The 19,460-nt window shown below is 44.4% G+C and overlaps 1 protein-coding gene across 6 annotated transcripts in view; it reads left to right on the forward strand.

Annotated features, from left to right (window-relative positions):
• The first annotated feature begins 305 nt into the window (after positions 1-305).
• The window catches only part of fli1 (Fli-1 proto-oncogene, ETS transcription factor), an 81,920-nt gene continuing 62,765 nt past the window's right edge, over positions 306-19,460 (forward strand). The window contains exons 1-5 of one of the 6 annotated variants that reach the window (XM_072593021.1): positions 306-449; positions 3,322-3,406; positions 9,379-9,584; positions 10,958-11,112; positions 11,547-11,750. In XM_072593021.1, the coding sequence (XP_072449122.1) occupies positions 3,368-3,406; positions 9,379-9,584; positions 10,958-11,112; positions 11,547-11,750 (604 nt within the window). In that variant the 5' untranslated portion in view covers positions 306-449; positions 3,322-3,367. Of the gene's footprint in view, positions 450-1,880; positions 2,644-3,321; positions 3,407-6,368; positions 6,535-7,019; positions 7,263-9,378; positions 9,585-10,957; positions 11,113-11,546; positions 11,751-19,460 lie in introns of those variants that run through there. The other 5 variants (XM_072593020.1, XM_072593023.1, XM_072593026.1 and 2 more) reach the window with 5 other exon arrangements.

Genomic DNA, 19,460 nt, shown 5'->3' on the forward strand with positions numbered 1-19,460 from the left:
TTGCATTTAAAGATTTGCAGAGTTATGGGGAGCAGTTGGGTACGGGATTAATTTGAACAGATTTCAAAGCGCTAGCACACACACAGATATGCCGAATGGCCATTTTCTGTGCTTTAAGATTCCGTGATTCTATGATTCACATCGCCCTTCAAAATAGCGATGCCATTTCTGAAATTCCTCTTCCGCAAGTTCCAGGCCATATTTCTTGTTAACACGTGCATTTTCTTTTGTTTACATAAGACTCGAGTGTGCGGTAAATTGTGACTGAGAAGTCGTGCACCAGATGCTTTCTCTCAAATGCAACCATTCTAAAATCAACTATTTACTGAGCTTCCATCGAGTTTACAGTTTGGTGAATAATGGATCCTGTGCACTGGGGCTGTAGAAGCGATGAAGGAGGAATCCCGTTACTGAAGGACTCGTTTCCCTTCACTCAAGTTAAAGTGTTTGTGAGTTTGATGTCTCCAATTCTTTGCATTTTATTTATTCCGATCGTTGTCAGACTGTCACATCTTACAATTTGCTGGATTGGTTCTCATTGCTTGTTTTCACCAGCTCCAGAACTCGGCGCTGCTCCATGTCACGGCCTTCACGCATTCTCAATCAACTTCCCATTCAGTTGCGTGAATGTGCGTGTTCTTGCGTTTATCTTCGTTTGCGTCCGTATATCTGTGTACGTTAGTGTGTGTATGTGTGTGTGCGCGAGTCTGGAGTTTGCGTGTGTCCGTATGCGTTTGTGTGTATTTGTGTTTATGCGCCTGTATTGTTTGTGTGGCTGAGTTTGTGGCTGTATGCGTTTGCGTGTGTCTGCACATTTGTTTGTACTTGGCTGTGTTTGCGTGGCCGTGTCTGTATGTGTTTACGTGGCTGTGTTTTTGAGTCTGTGTGTGTCTTTGAGTGGCTGTAATTGTGTGAGACTGTATAAGCTTGTGTGCTGTGTTTGTGTCTGTATGTGTTTATGTGTAGCTGCATTTGTGTAGTTGCATATGTGTTTGTGTGTCTGTAAGTGTTTGCATGGTCGTGTCTGTGTCTGTATGTGTTTTGTGGCTGTGTTTGTGTGTCTGTACATGTTTGTGCGTAGATGTCTTTGTTTATGTGTTTGTACTTTTGTGTGTCTCGATGTTTGGCTGTGCTTATGTGGCTGTGTTTGTGTGTGTATGTATGTGTTTGAATGTGTCTGTATGTGTTTTGTGGTTGTGTGTGTGCCTGTCTGTGCTTATGTGGCTGTGTTTGTGAGTGTATGTATGTGCTTGAATGTGTCTGTATGTGTTTTGTGGTTGTGTGTGTGCCTGTCTGTGCTTATGTGGCTGTGTTTGTGTGTGTATGTATGTGTTTGAATGTGTCTGTATGTGTTTTGTGGTTGTGTGTGCCTGTCTGTGCTTATGTGGTTGTGTTTGTGTGTGTATGTATGTGTTTGAATGTGTCTGTATGTGTTTTGTGGTTGTGTGTGTGCCTGTGCTTATGTGGTTGTGTTTGTGTGTGTATGTATGTGTTTGAATGTGTCTGTATGTGTTTTGTGGTTGTGTGTGTGCCTGTCTGTGCTTATGTGGTTGTGTTTGTGTGTGTATGTATGTGTTTGAATGTGTGTATGTGTTGTGTGGTTGTGTGTGTGTCTGTGTGTATCTTTGTCTCTGTGTGCGCGTCGTTGTGCCGTGGCTGTAAACTACACCACCAAAAAATCTAAAGGATTCGAGTGATTCACTGTTAACATGCTGTGATTTTGGAAGAGTCAGATGTGTATTCTTTCTCCCTCAATAATACTTCCTTACAATGTCACGAACTAGTTAACTTTGCGTTGCCCAGAAATGTAAATACCTTCATCAGTTCCGTTAGTATATAATTGAACGGTAGAGCTGAACGCAGACAGAGCGACCTGTCTGGCCCCTTTCACCCCGACTCGTTAGATGTTACTGTTCAGAGAAAACTGTTTCAATATGCTGCAGCCTGGGTCGCAGTGGGGGAGGGGAGACTGACGGAATTAAAAGTTTAGGTTGTCTTTTTTTGAAAAAGGATACATGTACCCTGAATAACTTTGTCTAAAAAAAGTTGATATTTTCTGTTTTTGGTTTTGTTACTAAAGTTAGGGCTGGCTCTGTTAAAGTTAAGCCCTTAACTTCTCATTTGCTCCCCCCCCCCCCCCCCCATTCATTTTAAATTAAAAGTTGGAGATTTGTGTTGGAGCTACGGAGCTGGAGCTCCACTCAGCGTCGCTTCTTGGTTTAACTCCTTTCAAAAAAAAGAGTAAAATTAGGAGTTGCCCACTTCTCCGGGTTTATGGTGAAAATGTAAAACGGGGTGGGGGCAGTAATTCATGGGGATGGGTTTTGAATTCAGTTTGACTCAGGAGGATTTCCATTTCACAACAGTTCATTCGAATTCATCCCAGAAATTGATCAACTAAACCATGGCTTTTCTTTTTAAAAAATGCTCTGTTAATAATAATTCCCCGAGGCTTTGCTGAACTCGGTCTGTCTGGAGTTTTGGAGGCACACAGCCCCCACTATACCACAGTATGGACTTTCTTGTCAAGACTTGTGCACAGCCAGTATTAGGTTAGCAATGGCCCGTTAACTAGTCTGTCTCGCTGCTATACTACTGCGCCTCAGTGAAAGAAACCCAGCGTACTTTTAACCGGCGTAAAGGGTGAGTATGTCTATTCTAGTGTTCTTTCTAAAGAGCCTAAATCGTGAAAAAAAACGGCTGGTGAAGAATTGGGTTTTTTAAAAAAAAAACCAGCACGGAGCAATGAACAGTTGAAGCAAACTTAAAACGTGTTCGAGAATGAGAAGAGACTGACTCTCTCCGGTTAGCGGACACATCCAAATGAATGCTGGCAGAATACAAAGGTGAAGAGAGGAAAAAAATCAGAAGGAAAAAGAGGGAGGGGGGCAAATGAGAAGTTAAGGAGAGAACAGATGGGCGTGGAGGAAATTAGAGAGAAAGAGTGGTGAACAAAATTAACCCTGCAACAGATATACCGGGAAGGGAGGGAGCCTGCGGGACAGAGACAGGAGGATAGATAGATAGATAGATAGATAGATAGACAGACAGACAGGCTCACTAATGTAATACGCATTTGAAGAAGCAGTATTTAAACATTTCCTGAGAATCAATACTTGTAGGTGTGTCTGTGACGGATTGGGGTAAAGTGATGTCCTATCTGAGTGATTTGGAATGCATTTTATGTCCGCTGTGTGCGGTTCAACATGGCCAGGCAGTCGACAGGAAATGTAGAGGGGTCAAGGTGTGGTGGCCTGGGTGAAAGAGGCACTAGCAAAACTCGCCTGCTGTATTCCTTCTCAAATGTGAGACTCCTTTCAGGACGTGGATCGGACCGGAGCGGGAGAGTGGGGCAGCTTGAAGGAAGATGTTTCAGACTGTTCCGGACACCTCGTCTTACGTAAAGGTAAGAGTGAGACAGCAGCGTTCCTGAAACGGCCTGAACTTCAAACCATTTAACATTGTTTTGCTGGAAGGAAGAATCGAAGACAAAAAAAGGGAGCACCCTGGAAAATATTGTTGAAATTGTTCCTTCAGCTGTGTCTGAACTTCCACCTGTTTAACAGCAATAACCCTGTACAATTTCAGAGTGGTTTGCAATTTCAGAAACTGACTGAAAAGCTAGACCCTGCCTGTTACTTGTTAAATACGGGGGCGACTTTCAGTCCTTATCACTCACAATATCTTTGCTTATGTGATCCTTGCCGTTGTGATATCACTTGCTGGGAGAGTTACCCTCATCCCCAGGCATCACTCAGGTATGGCGTAACTTCGAAAATGCTGGAATTGATTTAAAGAAAGATAGAATTGAACATTCTGACTAACATAAATTTTAATATTCCAAACTTCAAGTTCAATGGCGGATAGGAATTTGAAAGGTAAACGAATTTCTTATAACTTTATTTTGCACGGATTGATATTGCCTGGCAGCCCCACTACAGGCCCAGTCACAGCATGTGTGAAATCAAATTAAGTAGACAATCTACATAAATGAGTTTTGAATTGAGTATTCAACTCGGGAATGTGTTTAACGTGGATATGGACTGACTTTAAATCCGCTTCGGAGGTGCTGTAGTTGCTGCCAAGATTAGGCGAAAGGGGGTTTCAGCCATAGAGTAAGGCCCGCTCTGTGGTTTCTACAGTCACGTGGCCGACGTCCCAAGCGTTTGTCTGTAGATCGTATCTGGCCAATTCCAAACTAAACTACTCTTCCCTTCATCTTTTACTCCCTTCTTTTTGGGCAGTCCACTTCTTCACAGAGTCAGACCTTTTAGAAACGAGGAACTTTCCCCCTCCTGCACCACCCCCCCCCCCCCCACCTTGAGTCGACCAGAGGGGATAAAAATCCACCAGAGGTTAAAACAGCAGTGAAATAAATCATCTCGACTGAAAAAAAGAACATTTGTAGCGTCCAATTCGTTAATGTAGTTCGATCACCTGCATCTAATGCAGACACCTTGCAGTTTCTAAAAAAAAATTACATCAATTTCATACAATGTAAATATCTGCGGTGATTGAAGAAGTTTGTGTATTATTTTTAAGGTGAAAAACACGCAGTTGCAGGTCTATTCATTTCAGGCAGTGTTAACTGCTCACGATCAAAAGGAGAAGCGTTGACACCGAAGCTTAAGACGCACCTCGGTCCTATTAAAGAAGACCTTTCGAAAACATTGACGTCTCTGATACTCTGTGGCGTTATTAAATAGTGCAGTATGTAGACCTGGGGCTTGTACCTAACGCCCTTGAAATAGCATATTTTTTCACCCAGTCATAACGTTTGTGTTACTTCACAAAGGCTGGTTTTCAGACAGTCTCCAACCAAGGCGGAGAGGTCTGTGAACGTGGAACAATTCTCACTCTGTTCCTTGCTCTCTCACTTCCAGAGTTCAACCAAAGCTCACCACGTGAGCAAGACTCCGCGAGAAAGCGCCGTCCCCTTCTTTTTCCACGGGGCTGACATGGGCTAATGACGATGCTCAGAACGAGACATCGAACTCATTGCAAACCCCCGACATCTTATGACTTTAGAAAGACAGCTATGTACAATATCAATGTTTAAACACTCAGACAAACCCCAAATCAGGCCAACAAGAAAGACTTTGCAGTTATATTATGTTTCATTCAAGCGCATCCAGGTCCTGGTTGCAGACTTGTTTTGCTAAGGTCAGCGGAGACTAGAAATTGTCCAATAAAAATAAATCTCAAATTAATTATGGCCTGGAGCAACGGCTCAGACAGTTTGCTTGTGTGTTCAGAGTTGCAGATACACCTCCCCGCCCTCCCACCCACTCCCCCAACATTTCGTAGGACCATTGTAATTGTGGGAATTTGCCCCTACCATTCCAAGGCTAAGTCAATAGGTTCGTTTTATTTGAATGTCTGAAATTGTCGTCATCTTCGCCCCTCCCGCCGCAAAAAAAAGTAAAATGAGATATTAAAGCCCACCGCCAGAGCTGCCTCATAAATTATGGGGTGTGTGTGCGTGGGGGGTGGGGGGGGGTGGGTTCTTGTTGGTGGTTTGAATTTTCGTTTTGTTTTTAAATTCTTGAAAAAAGAAGTGAAATGCCAGGGACAACCTGAGAATCTGTTCTCCATTGTAAACAAACGTTCGGGTCTGTTCACTCGGCCTTCTGTTGCCCCCCACCCCCCCCCCCCCGCCCCGGTGACTCGGCATTCTCGGGATTGAGGGATACAGCGATATAGCTGCAGCCCGGTAGGGAGAGTGCTATGCCGGGGGAGGGGGTGGGGGTGCGAATGGGGCCCGGTGTACGGCCTCACGGGCGAGGGGGGAGAGAGCAGGAGGACAGGGACTCAATAGCTGACTTTCTGAGGAACATTCCGCCGCTGATCAGGAATGAGAATCTCCGTTACCTGTAAAGAAAGGTGCATTCATTAGAGAGCTGCAGCAACTCTGCATAAGCAATCCTTGGCATGGCCAGCACACCAATATGGTGTATTTTTCTCTCTCTCTCTCTTTAAAATATTCTATTACTCTTATTGCAAACCGCCAGCCTCTTCCCCTCTCTCATTGACTCGCTCTGAATAAATCCCACACTTGGACGTCCAGGTTGGAGACACGTTTAAAGTAACTGATTACAGTGAACCGGGGCTTTAGGAGACGGAGAGTTTTCCGCTAGAGACAGAGAGAGAGAGAGAGAGAGAGAGGGAAAGTGAAACTGCATACATCCAGGAGCGAAACCTGCAATTAGCGCTGAAAATATAGCCCTCTCCCGATTGGTCAGTGCCTCACTGCGATCCGCTCAGGTTGGGATCTGCAGTTCCAGTGAAATGCTGCCTGGATTGATGAGAATCATTTCAGAGGCGGGGGGAATGGAGGGGGTGGGGGAGAGAGAGAGAGAGAGAGAGAGGACTGCGTGCTAAATTCGCCAAGTTAATCAAGACCGAACAATCGGATAAGGCAACTGAAGACCTGTAACGCGTTTTAATACAAAGCAAGAGCGAGACGTCTGGACTTGAAGGGCAGATTCCAAATAAATACATTTAAATAAAGTTTTTAAAAAATCACCTGAGCAGGTAAACCATTCATTCTGAATTATGCCGAGTACAATAAGACGTTCCTAAGCGTGTATTTTAAGTGCAGATGAACATGTAACAGTAAGCCGCTGGGAGAATTGCTTAGCTTGGTGACTGGTTACCGGTAACTTTTCAAGGGGTTTGGGGAAAGGCTGTTGGCTGCTCGAGATGATGCTGTGGGGGGGGGGGGGGGGGGGGCAGGATTGTTTCGTCTGACCTTCGTAAACAAATACATGTCAAAGTCTTCCTGAAATAGGGCGCAAGGGGATGGAGATAATCTGCCCATGGTACTCATCCAAGGGTCGTGGACGATTGCTAACTGACTCTGTGACCAGTTGTAAACATAAGCGTTAGTGGTTTTGTTTTACTCTGAAGTAACTGTGAATGTGTGTGTGTGTGTGAGGGTGAGGGGCGAACAGGAAAACCCATTGGAACCACGGAAAAGAGAAACGACTATTGTTTCTGTGTTTTTTTTTCCTCCCTTATCTTGACGGCCAAAATATCCTGCTTTCAAAAAAAAATGTGTAATGAGCCCCAACCATTGGTTCAGCAGCTTCCTCCCGGGCGGCTGACTTCACTTCCCAGAATTGCCAATCTTTCATCCGGTTACCTCGCCTGTCCGAGTAAGAATTGTGGTTGTAATTACCTCCTGACCGTGTCATGTTTGCGATATTGTTCCGATTTGTGGAAAAGGGAAGAAATCGGGGGAAATGGACGGCACTATTAAGGTAAAGGGAAGGGGGCTGGGGGATGGGGGGGGGGGGGGGGAGCTCTGGGCTGGCTTGAAGAGCCTCCTGTCCTCGGGATGTTTTGTTTCTCGCTTTTCCTTCGGGGTGACGCCACTTTTTTTTCTTCACCTCATTCCCCCCCCCCCCCCCCACCCCCACCACCCCCGCCCCCGCCTCCCCGCTCCAACTGCCCCCACCCCAAGTTTCCAGCCCACCAACAGCAGCGCCGTTCCGTCAGATTGTCTATCTCCTTTGGAAATGTCTTTTTCTTGGCCTGGGATATGGCAGAGGCAGAGGATTGTGGAGGGGGTCACTGTGCTCAGTCCTGCAGGAGCTGTGAACATTTGCATCTCGAGTTGAGCCCGGGGCAGAGAGCTGGCTATCATTCACCCTGGGTTAGACCAGGAGAGTGAGGGGCTGCTCTCATTACAGAGGAGGGGGGGGGGGGGACCTGCCACTGACCACGACCAACTGCGCAACGCCGAGTGGCACAGCGCCCAGCGGCTCTGAAGACCAATGCCAACCCCTACCCTCAGACGCGCGGAGACCGTGCCTTTGGAGTGTCCCGTGTGACCAGCAATTCCCTGCGATGTGTCCCCTTGAAGGAGAGCGGCCGCGCTGTGTGTGCGCGCCGCCCGCAGCCCGCAGCTGCTCGGTCCGAAAAGAGACTTACTGTCCCCGGGGCAGAGGGAGAACCAATAAATAGGACTAGGCAGGAGGACCCCCTTTCAAATCCAGTGTTACAGAGTGGCGAACGCTCAAGCGGAGAGAGAGAGAGAGAAGGGTGAGCGCTCCTCAGGGTCTTGCAACAAACAGTTTCTAGTGAAGGCTTGATTGATTCATAACTGAACTGTAGGTTCCTCAGCAAACCCCCTCCCTTATCGACCCAGCATACATTTCCGTTCTTTACACCCCTGTTTCCTGACAGATTTCCTTTTTCCTTAACACAATAAAGATGGAAAACTATCTGCTCTCCTCCCGCACTCCCTCTGATTTATGTTCGACTTTGTCGGTGTTTATTTCGTGTTTCTCTCTTTCTCTCTCTCTCTCTCTCTCTCTGCCATACTAATTCTGAGCTGGAGCAGGGTTAGGCGCCTCTCACCGCTCCCTCCCCGCTCTGGCTCTACCCCTTTAAGCCGAGCTCACAGAAGTTTGATTTTGGCTTGGGTTTCTGAGCGTTGGCAAGTGCAGAGTCACTGAGCAGACAAGCCTGTAGCAACACAGACAGTATGGGGAAAATACTTGCCAATGTCCTAGATTAGTCCGGGCCGCGGCGGATAGGAACTGCTCACTCCTATGTCAAACCGCTCGCGAACCTTCTAGTAACCTGCTTCAGACTTTGCCTTAGTTTTGCTACACCCTTTGAATGCAAGATTGGCACTCGCCAATGCCATAGCATTTTCTCTGTAACCTGTAGACATCCCGGTCACTTCCAGAGATGGATCAGGAGGTACCAGACTAGGGTTTCCAGCTCCTGGGGACAGTATGTCCGAATATATTTGACATTCCTGTCCTTTCAGTTTTCATTGAGATAATATGGTTATTGGAAGTACTCAGTTAATAAATATTCCGTTAAAATTTGCTGAAAAAAAGGCATTTGTTCGTACGTTTTACGTCTGTTATTGGTCAAGGCAATTCTCAAACATACCAATTGGTATTTCTTGCGAATTGCCCTGATGGGCGCAAGCTTCGCCATAAGGTATCCTTTTCAGCAAAGCCTGGGTTCCAACCGATTATGGGTGTTTTGTTCACGGCCTGAGTTCTTAATGATGATTCTGTGACACCCATAAAAACGCACACTCACGTCGGCTCACCGGGATGTACACATTTATAACGTATCAGATAGTCCATAGTGTGGAGGTGGATTTAAAACTGATGTGCAGGATATTGATGAACATTTTCTGAAGTGATTGCATTCTCATTGTTGAGGTTGAGGCCATTTTCAATAATTAATCTATTGTCACAATTACATAACGGAGAGGGGGCGCTCTATCATGGTTTGATTGCCCCCTGAATCTCTGCCTCATGTTGGAGGGTTCACTATCTCGAGTTGGGATTACTGTCTGTACCTGCAACTTTCTGACTGTATGCCCTCTGATCTTTCTGCTGTTTTCAGGAAGCCCTGTCGGTTGTGAGTGACGATCAGTCCCTGTTTGACACCTCGTACGTGGCTGCCCACCTCCCCAAAGCGGATATGACGGCTTCAGCTGCAGCCGACTATGGACAAACGCACAAAATCAATCCCTTGCCTCAACAAGAATGGATCAACCAGCCCGTCAGGGTTCATATCAAGAGGGAATACGACCATATTAACGGGTCCAGGTAACATCGGATCAGACAGCCTTTTCCAACAAAAGCAGATCCCACAGGCAGAGCGGGGCCATCAAACTGTCCATCTCCTGAATTCATCTCCACTCAACATGTGGTAATGCCCCACTGCCTCATTCGCCCAATATCATTTCTTAAGTACACACCACCCAAGAGTGTTTGTGTCAACTAAGCATACACTTACATGAAATTTACTTCAATTTGTAACATAAAATTGTGCATGAATTCTCCCATTGTATTTCTAACAAGCTTGCACATAATATGTTTGCACGTGATTACATATTTATTGTAGAGAACAAACTCGACTATACTTACAACCGGATCCGTACAGTCCCCAGCTGTATGGCGTGGTTCTGTTGGGAGGGCTGTGGGATTGGATTATGATCTGCTCATTGTGCTGCCAAAGAGACGGGGTCGCTTCTCCGTCAGCAAACATAGAGGGCCTTGCGAGAAAACAAAACAGCAAGGCTAGGATGTCATCTCACCTTAACTTCTGTGTAAAATGCGTCATTTATTGCGGGGATTAGTTCATCCCTCGCTCTCTTGAAAAGCTTAGGGTGGGCCTTTCACACAACGGGGTGGATTTTTCTGCCACTTTCCAGATCGAGAGACACGCGGAGACCAAACCGGGTGAGGAGAACCGGATGACAGCGAGCCCGTTGGGTCTCCATGTGCGTCTCGATCTGTAAACTGGTCCCAAAACTTTCGTCAGCTTTTATTGATTCCAGATCTTTTAGAAAATGAAATTCAAATCCTCAAATTGCAATGGGCAATTTGAACACACGTTCTCTAGATTCCTAGCCCAGTAATATAAACAGTCCCTACATTACTGTGTCCCGCCTCTGTAGGGCTGCACTCAGACATGTTAAAATCTCTGCCACATCTTGTCTCCTTTTGCTCTTTATTCCTCACTTTGTCTCCCCTCTCTTTGTCATCAGTCTCTGTTGAACATTGGATTACGTGCATGGGCCTGTGAAGTTGATTTTTTTTAGCCGAATACAACCAGTTTTGCATTTGGGTTATTGGGGGGGGGGGGGGGGGGCGCATAAAAATTAAACGAAATCGATCCTTAGAAAATTTCATTCACATCTAACGCATACAGGAAATCTTGCTCGTTTTCCTCTTATCGATGTTATATTATATTCATTTAAACAATGGGATAATCTACTGTTGACCGCTGTATGCACACACAGATGTAATTAAAGTGAGTCACAAACTCTGGGAACAATTGCCCATATTTTCAGAGGAAGTTCGTTCAGGGCGCTTGGTTGTACAAATGTGAACAAATACGGGGAGCGAACTGCGGCACCTGTGTCGCTTTGTGCCTTCCTGGCTCTGACGTCTGTCTCCTTCTTCATCCCTGACAGGGACTCACCTGTAGACTGCAGCGTGGCCAAGTGCAATAAGCTGGTCAGTGGCACCGACACCAACCCCATGAGTTACGGCAATTACATGGACGAGAAGAACGGACCACCGCCGCCTAACATGACCACCAACGAGCGGAGAGTGATCGTGCCGGCAGGTAACTACAGGAAAGGTAGCAAAGGTGGTCTCTCAGGCCAGATGGAGGCCTTCCCATCAATGGAGGTCTCTCAGAAGCTCCCCGTCCCCCTCCCCACCTTGCTCCCCCTCCCCCCGCGTGCCCCCGTCTCAGTTTTGCTTTAATTACACCAAGGTGAAATATCAGTGATAAGACTCGACCACATCTCTAAAGCTCACTGATTTTGATCCAATTATGCACTCAATTTCCATTACCAGAAATTAGCCGACTGGCTCGCATACATCTGGATTGAGTCAAGCGGCTGGTGGGAGCTAAGCTTCAGTATTAACTGCGTACAGAATCGGCACTGTCCCTTTAACGAGAACAACGTGTGGATTGGAGAGTTTAGTGTTGTGCAGTCGGTGCGGTTTGTGCAGGATTCTGGATGAGTTCTTTAAATGGCTGGTGTTTCGCAGATCCGACTCTTTGGAGCCAGGAACACGTCAGACAGTGGCTGGAGTGGGCCATCAAGGAATACGGGCTTCTGGAGATCGACACGGCCCTCTTTCACAACACGGACGGCAAGGAGCTCTGTAAAATGAACAAGGAAGACTTTCTCCGCCTGACCTCCCTCTACAACGCTGAAGTCCTGCTCTCACACCTAAATTACCTCAGGGAAAGTAAGTGTGGTTCCAGCTCTCACCATCAGTCTAACTAGAAGTGTCAGTGAGTCAGTGCTGCTTGTGTCGGTGTTATGAGGATCAAGATCCCACTGAAAGTGGTGGTAACTTATCCTGGATCTCATCAGTTGCAGTCAGAGTGTAATCGAGCAAGTCTTTTGTTGCCAATAGTTTACAAAATGATTGTATTCAACGAATTAGAAAGAAGGAAGCAATTCACGGACCCGTCTTGTGTGGTCTCGTTCTGAAATGTCTGTAGCTTTCAAATGTGATGTTTTGCTAGTGTCAGTACACGTTGCAAAATGTAGTGAAGCTCGTGTCTGTGGATAAACCAATGGGTTTCGGTCTCATTCAGAAATTGAATCCTGAGATTATTGGACACCGTGGCGGCAGGGGGTACTGTACATTTATTTCTTGGATGTGTTTTTGTTCAAGACCAGGTGTGGGGTTCCAGATACATACAGTTTCATTGTTGCAATTTTTAAAATACGCTGCTTTTTATTTCCATCTGATTTATGAGGAACAGGGAGAAATTGATTACAACAACCGCTGGACTGTTGGATTTCTGTTCCAATAAGATAAACTAAAACAGCGCGGGCAAGAATTGCAGAAGTGCCGTTTATTTCTAAGGTGTCGGCGCTGTTAGCATGTGCGTTACACCCAGAGTGAGTTGATGCATATAATGATAAATGTCGATTATAAAACTGGCAATTTCTTTCAGTTAAATGCAATGTCACAATTTTAATTAGACGACTGGATTAGGGAATAACTTGATTCGTTATCCCGAGTCTTTGCATACCTTTTTTTCTGTAATAATCACGCCTCTCAGAGTCAGTCTCTTCCCGCTTACAGAGACCGTTCTGCCCATCGATTCTCCCCGCGGTTCAACTTGCTCACGGCTGACCCCTTATCTCGACACCCCACTTCCGTTCTCTCCCCATCCACCCTTACCGTGTAAAAAGCCTTTCTATCCATTACTTAAGATGCTGAAATATCGAATATTGCATACGTTTCTAGAAGAAAAGGATGTGGGTGGGGAGTAGTGCAAGCTCAGATTGCCCGGCAGTCCCATTTGATTTGATTTATTAGTGTCACATGGACTTAGGTAACAGTGAAAAGGTGTTGTTTGGAGTGCAGTACAGGCAGATCGTGCCATACAACGTGCATCAGGGTAATGGAACAATTTCCCTGTTCAACGCGTCAAGTTGGTTTCAGTAAATCCGAACTGTGTCAGACAGCAGTCTCGGTGCGATTAGCGAACGAATTGTTTCCGTAATCTTTTGAGCGAACTGGCTGCAAGGATTTTGAAAACGCGGCTGATTTCAGTGTGGCTGGTACTTTCTGCAAAGAATCGAAGTCGGGCTGGTTAGAGCCAAACGGGGCAGTTGTCCGGAGGTTGGTTTCAGTGGAGTTGGAACTAGCATTCATGGAATGAAAAGGGGGCAGGTTAGATTAGCTTCGGTATTCTCGAGCTCCATCGTATGTATGTTATATATATATAATACATAATATCTATATATACATAAAAAATCCTGCTTGATTTTAGTTGGGCCTTCGCTAGTCACTCTGGCCGCCTACTCTCTCCGTGCTGTAACTCCCTGGCCCACACAGTATAAGGTTATTGCCGACATGTAATAGAGTGTGGTTAGTGTGTGAGCGCAGTGGGGAGACATTCTGGTCTGTACTATTCGATCCCAATGGATCTCACTCCATTTGTTCAGTTCGGGATGTTCTGGGGCTGAATCCACCTGAGCTTAAAACTCGACTTTTGAGTTTTGAAACGAGCACCATCAAAGGGAGAACCGATTCAATTCCAGGTGTGGAATATTCCTCTAAAGAGTGGGTTCCGTTGTTGGTTCTGGCCGGATGGCACCCTCCCTGTGCGGGAGAGAGATGACCCAACATTGCTGACTGAGGTTGCGAGTCGGCCGCTTGCTTAAAGGCGTCTCGGGTCCAATTGTCCTGTAAAAAGACTGTGCAGTGTCAGCTTGTTCTCCATATCAGACCGTGGAAATTTAATCACGATTAGCTTTGCGGGCTGGGGCTTTCTAATCGAACCGCAAGCCCGTGATGTTGGGAATCGACATCACAGACCTGATTGGAGATTCGTAAACCTTCCGTTCCTGTTCAGAACAACTCTTCAGCTGAACCGCTCTGCAGCGAGGCCTCCGCACTGAGGTTTGTCCCCGAGTCAGTATCCCGTGCAAGAATGAGAGGAGTCTTTCTCAAGGTCTCTATAACATTTGAAAACATTTTTGGAGCTTTGGGATGTTTAGGATGTGAAATGTCTCTGACAAAACCTAACTCTGGTTGCACGATGGCCCCCTTTAATATCACACTGGGTAAAGAGACAAGGGAGCAGAGATTAATGCCCGAGTAATCGTAGGCATTTTCAAACTAAACCCGGATTTACTGAAATGCGTTTGGATTTTATTAACTGTTTAACCAGCGGACGAGACAAGTTTTTTTGGTTTAAGAAGGTTAATAAAACTACAAAACTTCCTTTCCCTATCCTCCTCCCCGCTCCAACACACAGAGCTATCAAACATACACAAGCAAGGAGACACCATTTATAATTGTACAAATTCACACATGAACGCGCACTCTCATGGCGTTGATTAATCCCATTATAGAGGCATTTAACATCTAATCCAATGAAATCTTCGAAATTATCGCAGAGGTTAAGGACAGAATGACATCGTAAATGCGTACAAAACCTTGCAAAATGTGAAACCAACATAAAATAAATAACGATTTGAACCGCTTTACAAATATGATTCAAATGTTCAGACGAACAATCAGTGTCAGAAATTTGTTCCGACCGTACCCACGTTACAGACTCTCGGTTAGCTGACTGCATATAATTTAATCGATACATCAGATTATTTGCAAAATTCCCAGTTTCTGTTTCCCTGCACGATGTTTTCACCTTATTCTGGCTGTTTAAACAAAACTTGGCGTCTTCTGTCCTGCTCCCCGTAGCAGATTTCATTGCAATTTTAAGTGTAATATGAAATTTATTAATCTGAGAAATACTGAGAACCCCCCAGTTTTGCCGCCCTGTCTATCTTTGCAAAATATGGACTGGGATAATGTGCTCTGAAAGGTAGGGAAGCAGAGGAGACAAAAGGAATGGGTGGGAGGGAAAATAATAAAGTAATAACAGGATTTCATTGAGGCTTTCAGGGTCACGGTCTGTTTCGGGCTTTTACTCCGGCCTTCGAGCTGAACATGAATGAGGGGGGATAAAGGTTGCATAACAGTTGCAGTCTGCACGCACAGACAGGAGATGCTGCCTGCGTTGTGCGGAAACGATCTCACATATACAGTCCACATATTCTTCTTAACCACTGCCTGTGCCTCAAACAGTTACAGGTCCACACTAACACTCCTTAACTCCAGTCTTTGGTTCTATTAATAAATGAAAGGCTGCTGTTTCTGCCAAACTGTGTCTCAGGTGTCCCAGTGTATAAGCGACTTTAAGTGAGACCAGCTGCTTACCCTCTCCTTTGTATTCACTGTAAAGGTAACTGTGTTTGGCGTTATTACTGGTGCCCCACGTTGGCTAAAGGCATTGACTCACGTCGATCCCTGAGGCAGAGTATTCATAAATTACAATGAAATCCCGTGCTTTTCGGGATTAAATATTTGCTGAAATGATACTTGATCTGAGGGTGAGAATTTGGCCTTTAATCCATGCAATTTCCTAATATATAAATAAAACAAAGTACTGCTCACAGTGGAGATCTGAATCCCAAAACAGAAATAGCTGGAAAACCTTTCCAGTTCGAGCAGTATTGGTGGAGAGAGAGAGAGAAAAAAAAGTTAACATTTGGGGTCCAGTGAGTCTTCTTCAGAATTGATAGCAACTGGGTGAGGTTGGTATTCATAACTGATGACGGAGATGGGTAGGGAAGGGGTTGAGTAGAATACATGGAGATGGTGCCCACAGGAGACAATGAGGAGAGGCAAACAAAGGGGTTGCTGGCGATAAACTGGGAGGGAGGGAAACACTGAATGGGTGCCAATGAGAATGTGAGTGGTTGGAAATGGGTTAGTTCTGCTGGAACCACTCCCCCCCCCCCCCCCCCCCCTTTCGGAATGGGACCCAGAGCAATGAGGGAAAGGCAATGAATAGAGGGGAGAGTGTGCACGTTCAGAAATTGCTAAATTCGATATTGAGTTCTGAAAATTGTAAGATACCTAAGTGAAAAATTAACTGTTGTTCCTCCAACTCATGTTGAGCTTTGGTGGAGCACTCCATTTATCTGGAAAAGTTCAACAGGTCTGGCAGCATCTGTGCAGAGAAATCAGAGTTAATACTGCAGGCCTGACGATCCTTCCTTAATTCTGATTTCACATCACAGATGCTACCAGACTTACTGAACGTTTCCAGCAATTTCTGCTTTTGTTTCTGATTTACAGCATCCGCAGTTATAGAGACATAGAGATATACATCATGAGAACAGACACTTCGGTCCAATTCACCCATGCCAGCCAGGTATCCTAAATAAATCTAGTCCCACTTACCATCATTTGACCCGTATCCCTCTAAATCGTCCTATTCATATACCCATCCACTTCCTCTGACAGCTCATGCCATACACACACCTCCCTCTGCATGGAAGAGGTTGCTCCTTACGCCTCTTTTCCCCTCTCACATTAAGCATTTGCTGTCTAGGTTGGACTCCCCCACCCTGGGGAATAGACCTCCTTTGGTTTTTACTCCATTTATGATAAGTCTCTTGACTTATCATCAGCAATCAGTTTGCCTGCCTTTCCTTTTCTTTCCCTTTCTGAATCTTTGTATTCTATTCTCTCCTTCCCCTCACACCACCCCCTGTCATTAGCATAAACACCACCATTTACAGCTGCTATCAGTTCTGAAGAAGGGTCACTGCAGTAACTCTGTTTTTCTCTTTATAGATGTTGTAAGACTTACTGAGGTTCTCCAATACTTATTGCTTTCATTTACAGTTGTTCCTGTAAGAGGTAGCTGGGATATGGTGTTAGGTTTCAATTTCCAGGTATTTAATATGATTGCAAATGGATGAACCTCTCTGTTTAATCCCAGATTATTTCCCTGATAAACCCTAAAAGTCTCCACGGGACTTCTGGGACAATTCCTTTTCAACTGCATTCCCTAACCTGAAAGCGCTTTACCCTTACATCACAAAAGGCTCAGCGTATATCATACTACCATCAATAGTCTCCATTGCAGTATGAAATATTTAAGTAAAAATCATTACTGTATAATCATACACTTGTGAGAAGATCTAAGGTAAAAACACTGGGCCAGCCAATTCCTTAGGGTTCCAAGTGGGAGCTCTACTCAATAGAAAGAGCGTATTCCCTTTAAAACATAAAAACGAAGCTCAGAAGAAAGAGGTTAATTCAGCAGGCCAGGATCATAACTTTTCACATCTGGTGCTGTTAACAATATTATTCTGCTTGTTTTTATTGAAAGTGTAATACAACAGAGGCTACTGTTTGGTTGGTTGATTTAATTTAAAGTGCTAGAGATTTTATAAAATTATTTTAATCAAAAAGTTAGGTATGGTATTGTTCAATTCAAAATGCGTCATAGAAGTATGTGGAATATTGAACCACAGAAATATGTCATTGAGGCAAAGCAGATCTGAGCCAAAGGTTTTGCTGCACAGCTGCTTCTTCCACTTCACCTCACCCTGACATCATATCCTTATATTTCATTTAGCTCTCATGAATTTCCTTAGTTCCTCCTTGCCATCACCAGGAAATGTTTTTGTTTACCTGGACATGATGTTCTTGTGATAAATATAACATGGATATTGGGTGCTCCTTTCTCTCCCACAGAAAGACCTGCTTCTCTCAGTAAATTCTTATCCTCTAAACTGATGGCAGCTCCCAACCTCAAATCCATTTTGGAATGAAACATATTACCGCCCGCACACTACAGCTCTTCCACAACTCCTCCTCACTTCAGCCATGCCAAATTTCCCTCGTAGTTGTTGACTCACATACTGTTTTAGATCCATTTTCAAAATCTGACAGAAAACATCCCAAAATCCTTTGGCTTTGACTCTCTCATGTACTTATCCTTCTAAGTCCACATATAGTTTAACACACAGTATAGTTTAATCATACTTCCATATTAGAAATATTTCAAATTATTAAATGAAGTGCAGATCAATACTCACACACACATTGATTTTTTAGTGCAAGGCATTATTGGGCAACAAATATTTATTATAAGAGTATATAATACCTTATAAATTGCCACTGAATAAAGGAATTCCTACAATGTGGAAGCAGGCCATTCAGCTCATTGAGTCCACACTGACTCTCCAAAAAGCATCCCACCCAGACCCATCCTCTACCCTATCCCTGTAAGCCTGCATTTTCCTCCGTGGCCAATTCACCTAACATGCACATCTTTGGAAGAAAAGTATATAATTGATAAAGGAATGTCATGGTCATAAGGGCAACAAGAAAGTAGATTTCATTGTTTCAATAGCTACTGAGGGCATGATGGGCTGAATGGTCTTCTCACATGCTGGCATGTACATTGTGATTGTTGTGTTATTGGTCAGTGAATATTTTGTTTCTTAAGTGTTCAAACCTTTTGTCTTCTTAAATAGTTATTTCCCCACTTTGTTATTCATCATCACGTTCCATTTTGCTTCCATTATGTTGCAAGTGAAAAAAAAGGCAATCTTATTCTCTTAAAATAAATTCTCCAACAAATGATTACCAAGATGTGTCAATACTATTCCATTTTATAGACTGCAAACTAACATAGAAAAGATAATGAACATGTTGAAAGTTGACAGATCATGAAATTAAAATGCTATTTTTCAATCTCACTTTTCAATTGAAACAAGAAATTCCCAATTTGAGGATGATGCTGTCTAACCAAAAATCTTACTATACAATTCCAAGTAGCTAAGGTATGGCTCCATGAACAAGCCATTATAATCTAGGCCTCTGACCTGTTACCAGCCATGAACCCCCATACTTCATTCTATCTGGTATCACTTTCATCAGTTTGTCACTTGGTCTCAAATCTACTCACCAGTTTGCATTTATTGAATCCATTCTCCTCTCCATATAAAATTTGCTTTAGCCCACTCAGTGGTTCAGAGAAGGTTTATCACACTGATTCCAGGAAAGAATCGGTTGGATAAAGTGGACAGGCTTGTCATATTTAGGCTTGTTCCTGAAGTTTAGAAGAATGAGGAGGGAGTTGTTTGAAGTGTGTAAGATTCTGAATGGTCTTGAGAAAGTGAATGTGGAAAGGATTTTTTTTTTCTTCTGGGTTAGTATAGAAAGAGTTTTAAAATTAAGGATTGTCCTTTTGGACAAAGGCAAGAAGCTTTTCTCTCAGAAGGCTGTGTGATTCTGAAACTCTCTGTCTCAGATGATGGTGGAAGTGGAGTCATTGAATATTTTTGAGGAGTAGGTAGTTAGATTCTGGTTAAGCAAGGGAATGGGCGTTATTGGAGGTAGATTGGAATGTGGAATTCGTAAAGCAAATAGACTAACCATGATGATATTAAATAATGGAGCAGGCTTGAGGGATCAAATGATCAATTCCTACTCTTATTTTATATCTTCCTATGTACTCTTGGCCTGACATTCCCTTTCTATTGACCATTTTGTGGTTGAACTTTGAGCTAGTCAATGGTCTTAACTCTCTGCTGTTCTTGGCTGCAACACGAGATTGTCAAA

The sequence above is a fragment of the Chiloscyllium punctatum genome, chromosome 23 (assembly GCF_047496795.1).
Source record: "Chiloscyllium punctatum isolate Juve2018m chromosome 23, sChiPun1.3, whole genome shotgun sequence".
NCBI classification, from domain to species: domain Eukaryota; kingdom Metazoa; phylum Chordata; class Chondrichthyes; order Orectolobiformes; family Hemiscylliidae; genus Chiloscyllium; species Chiloscyllium punctatum.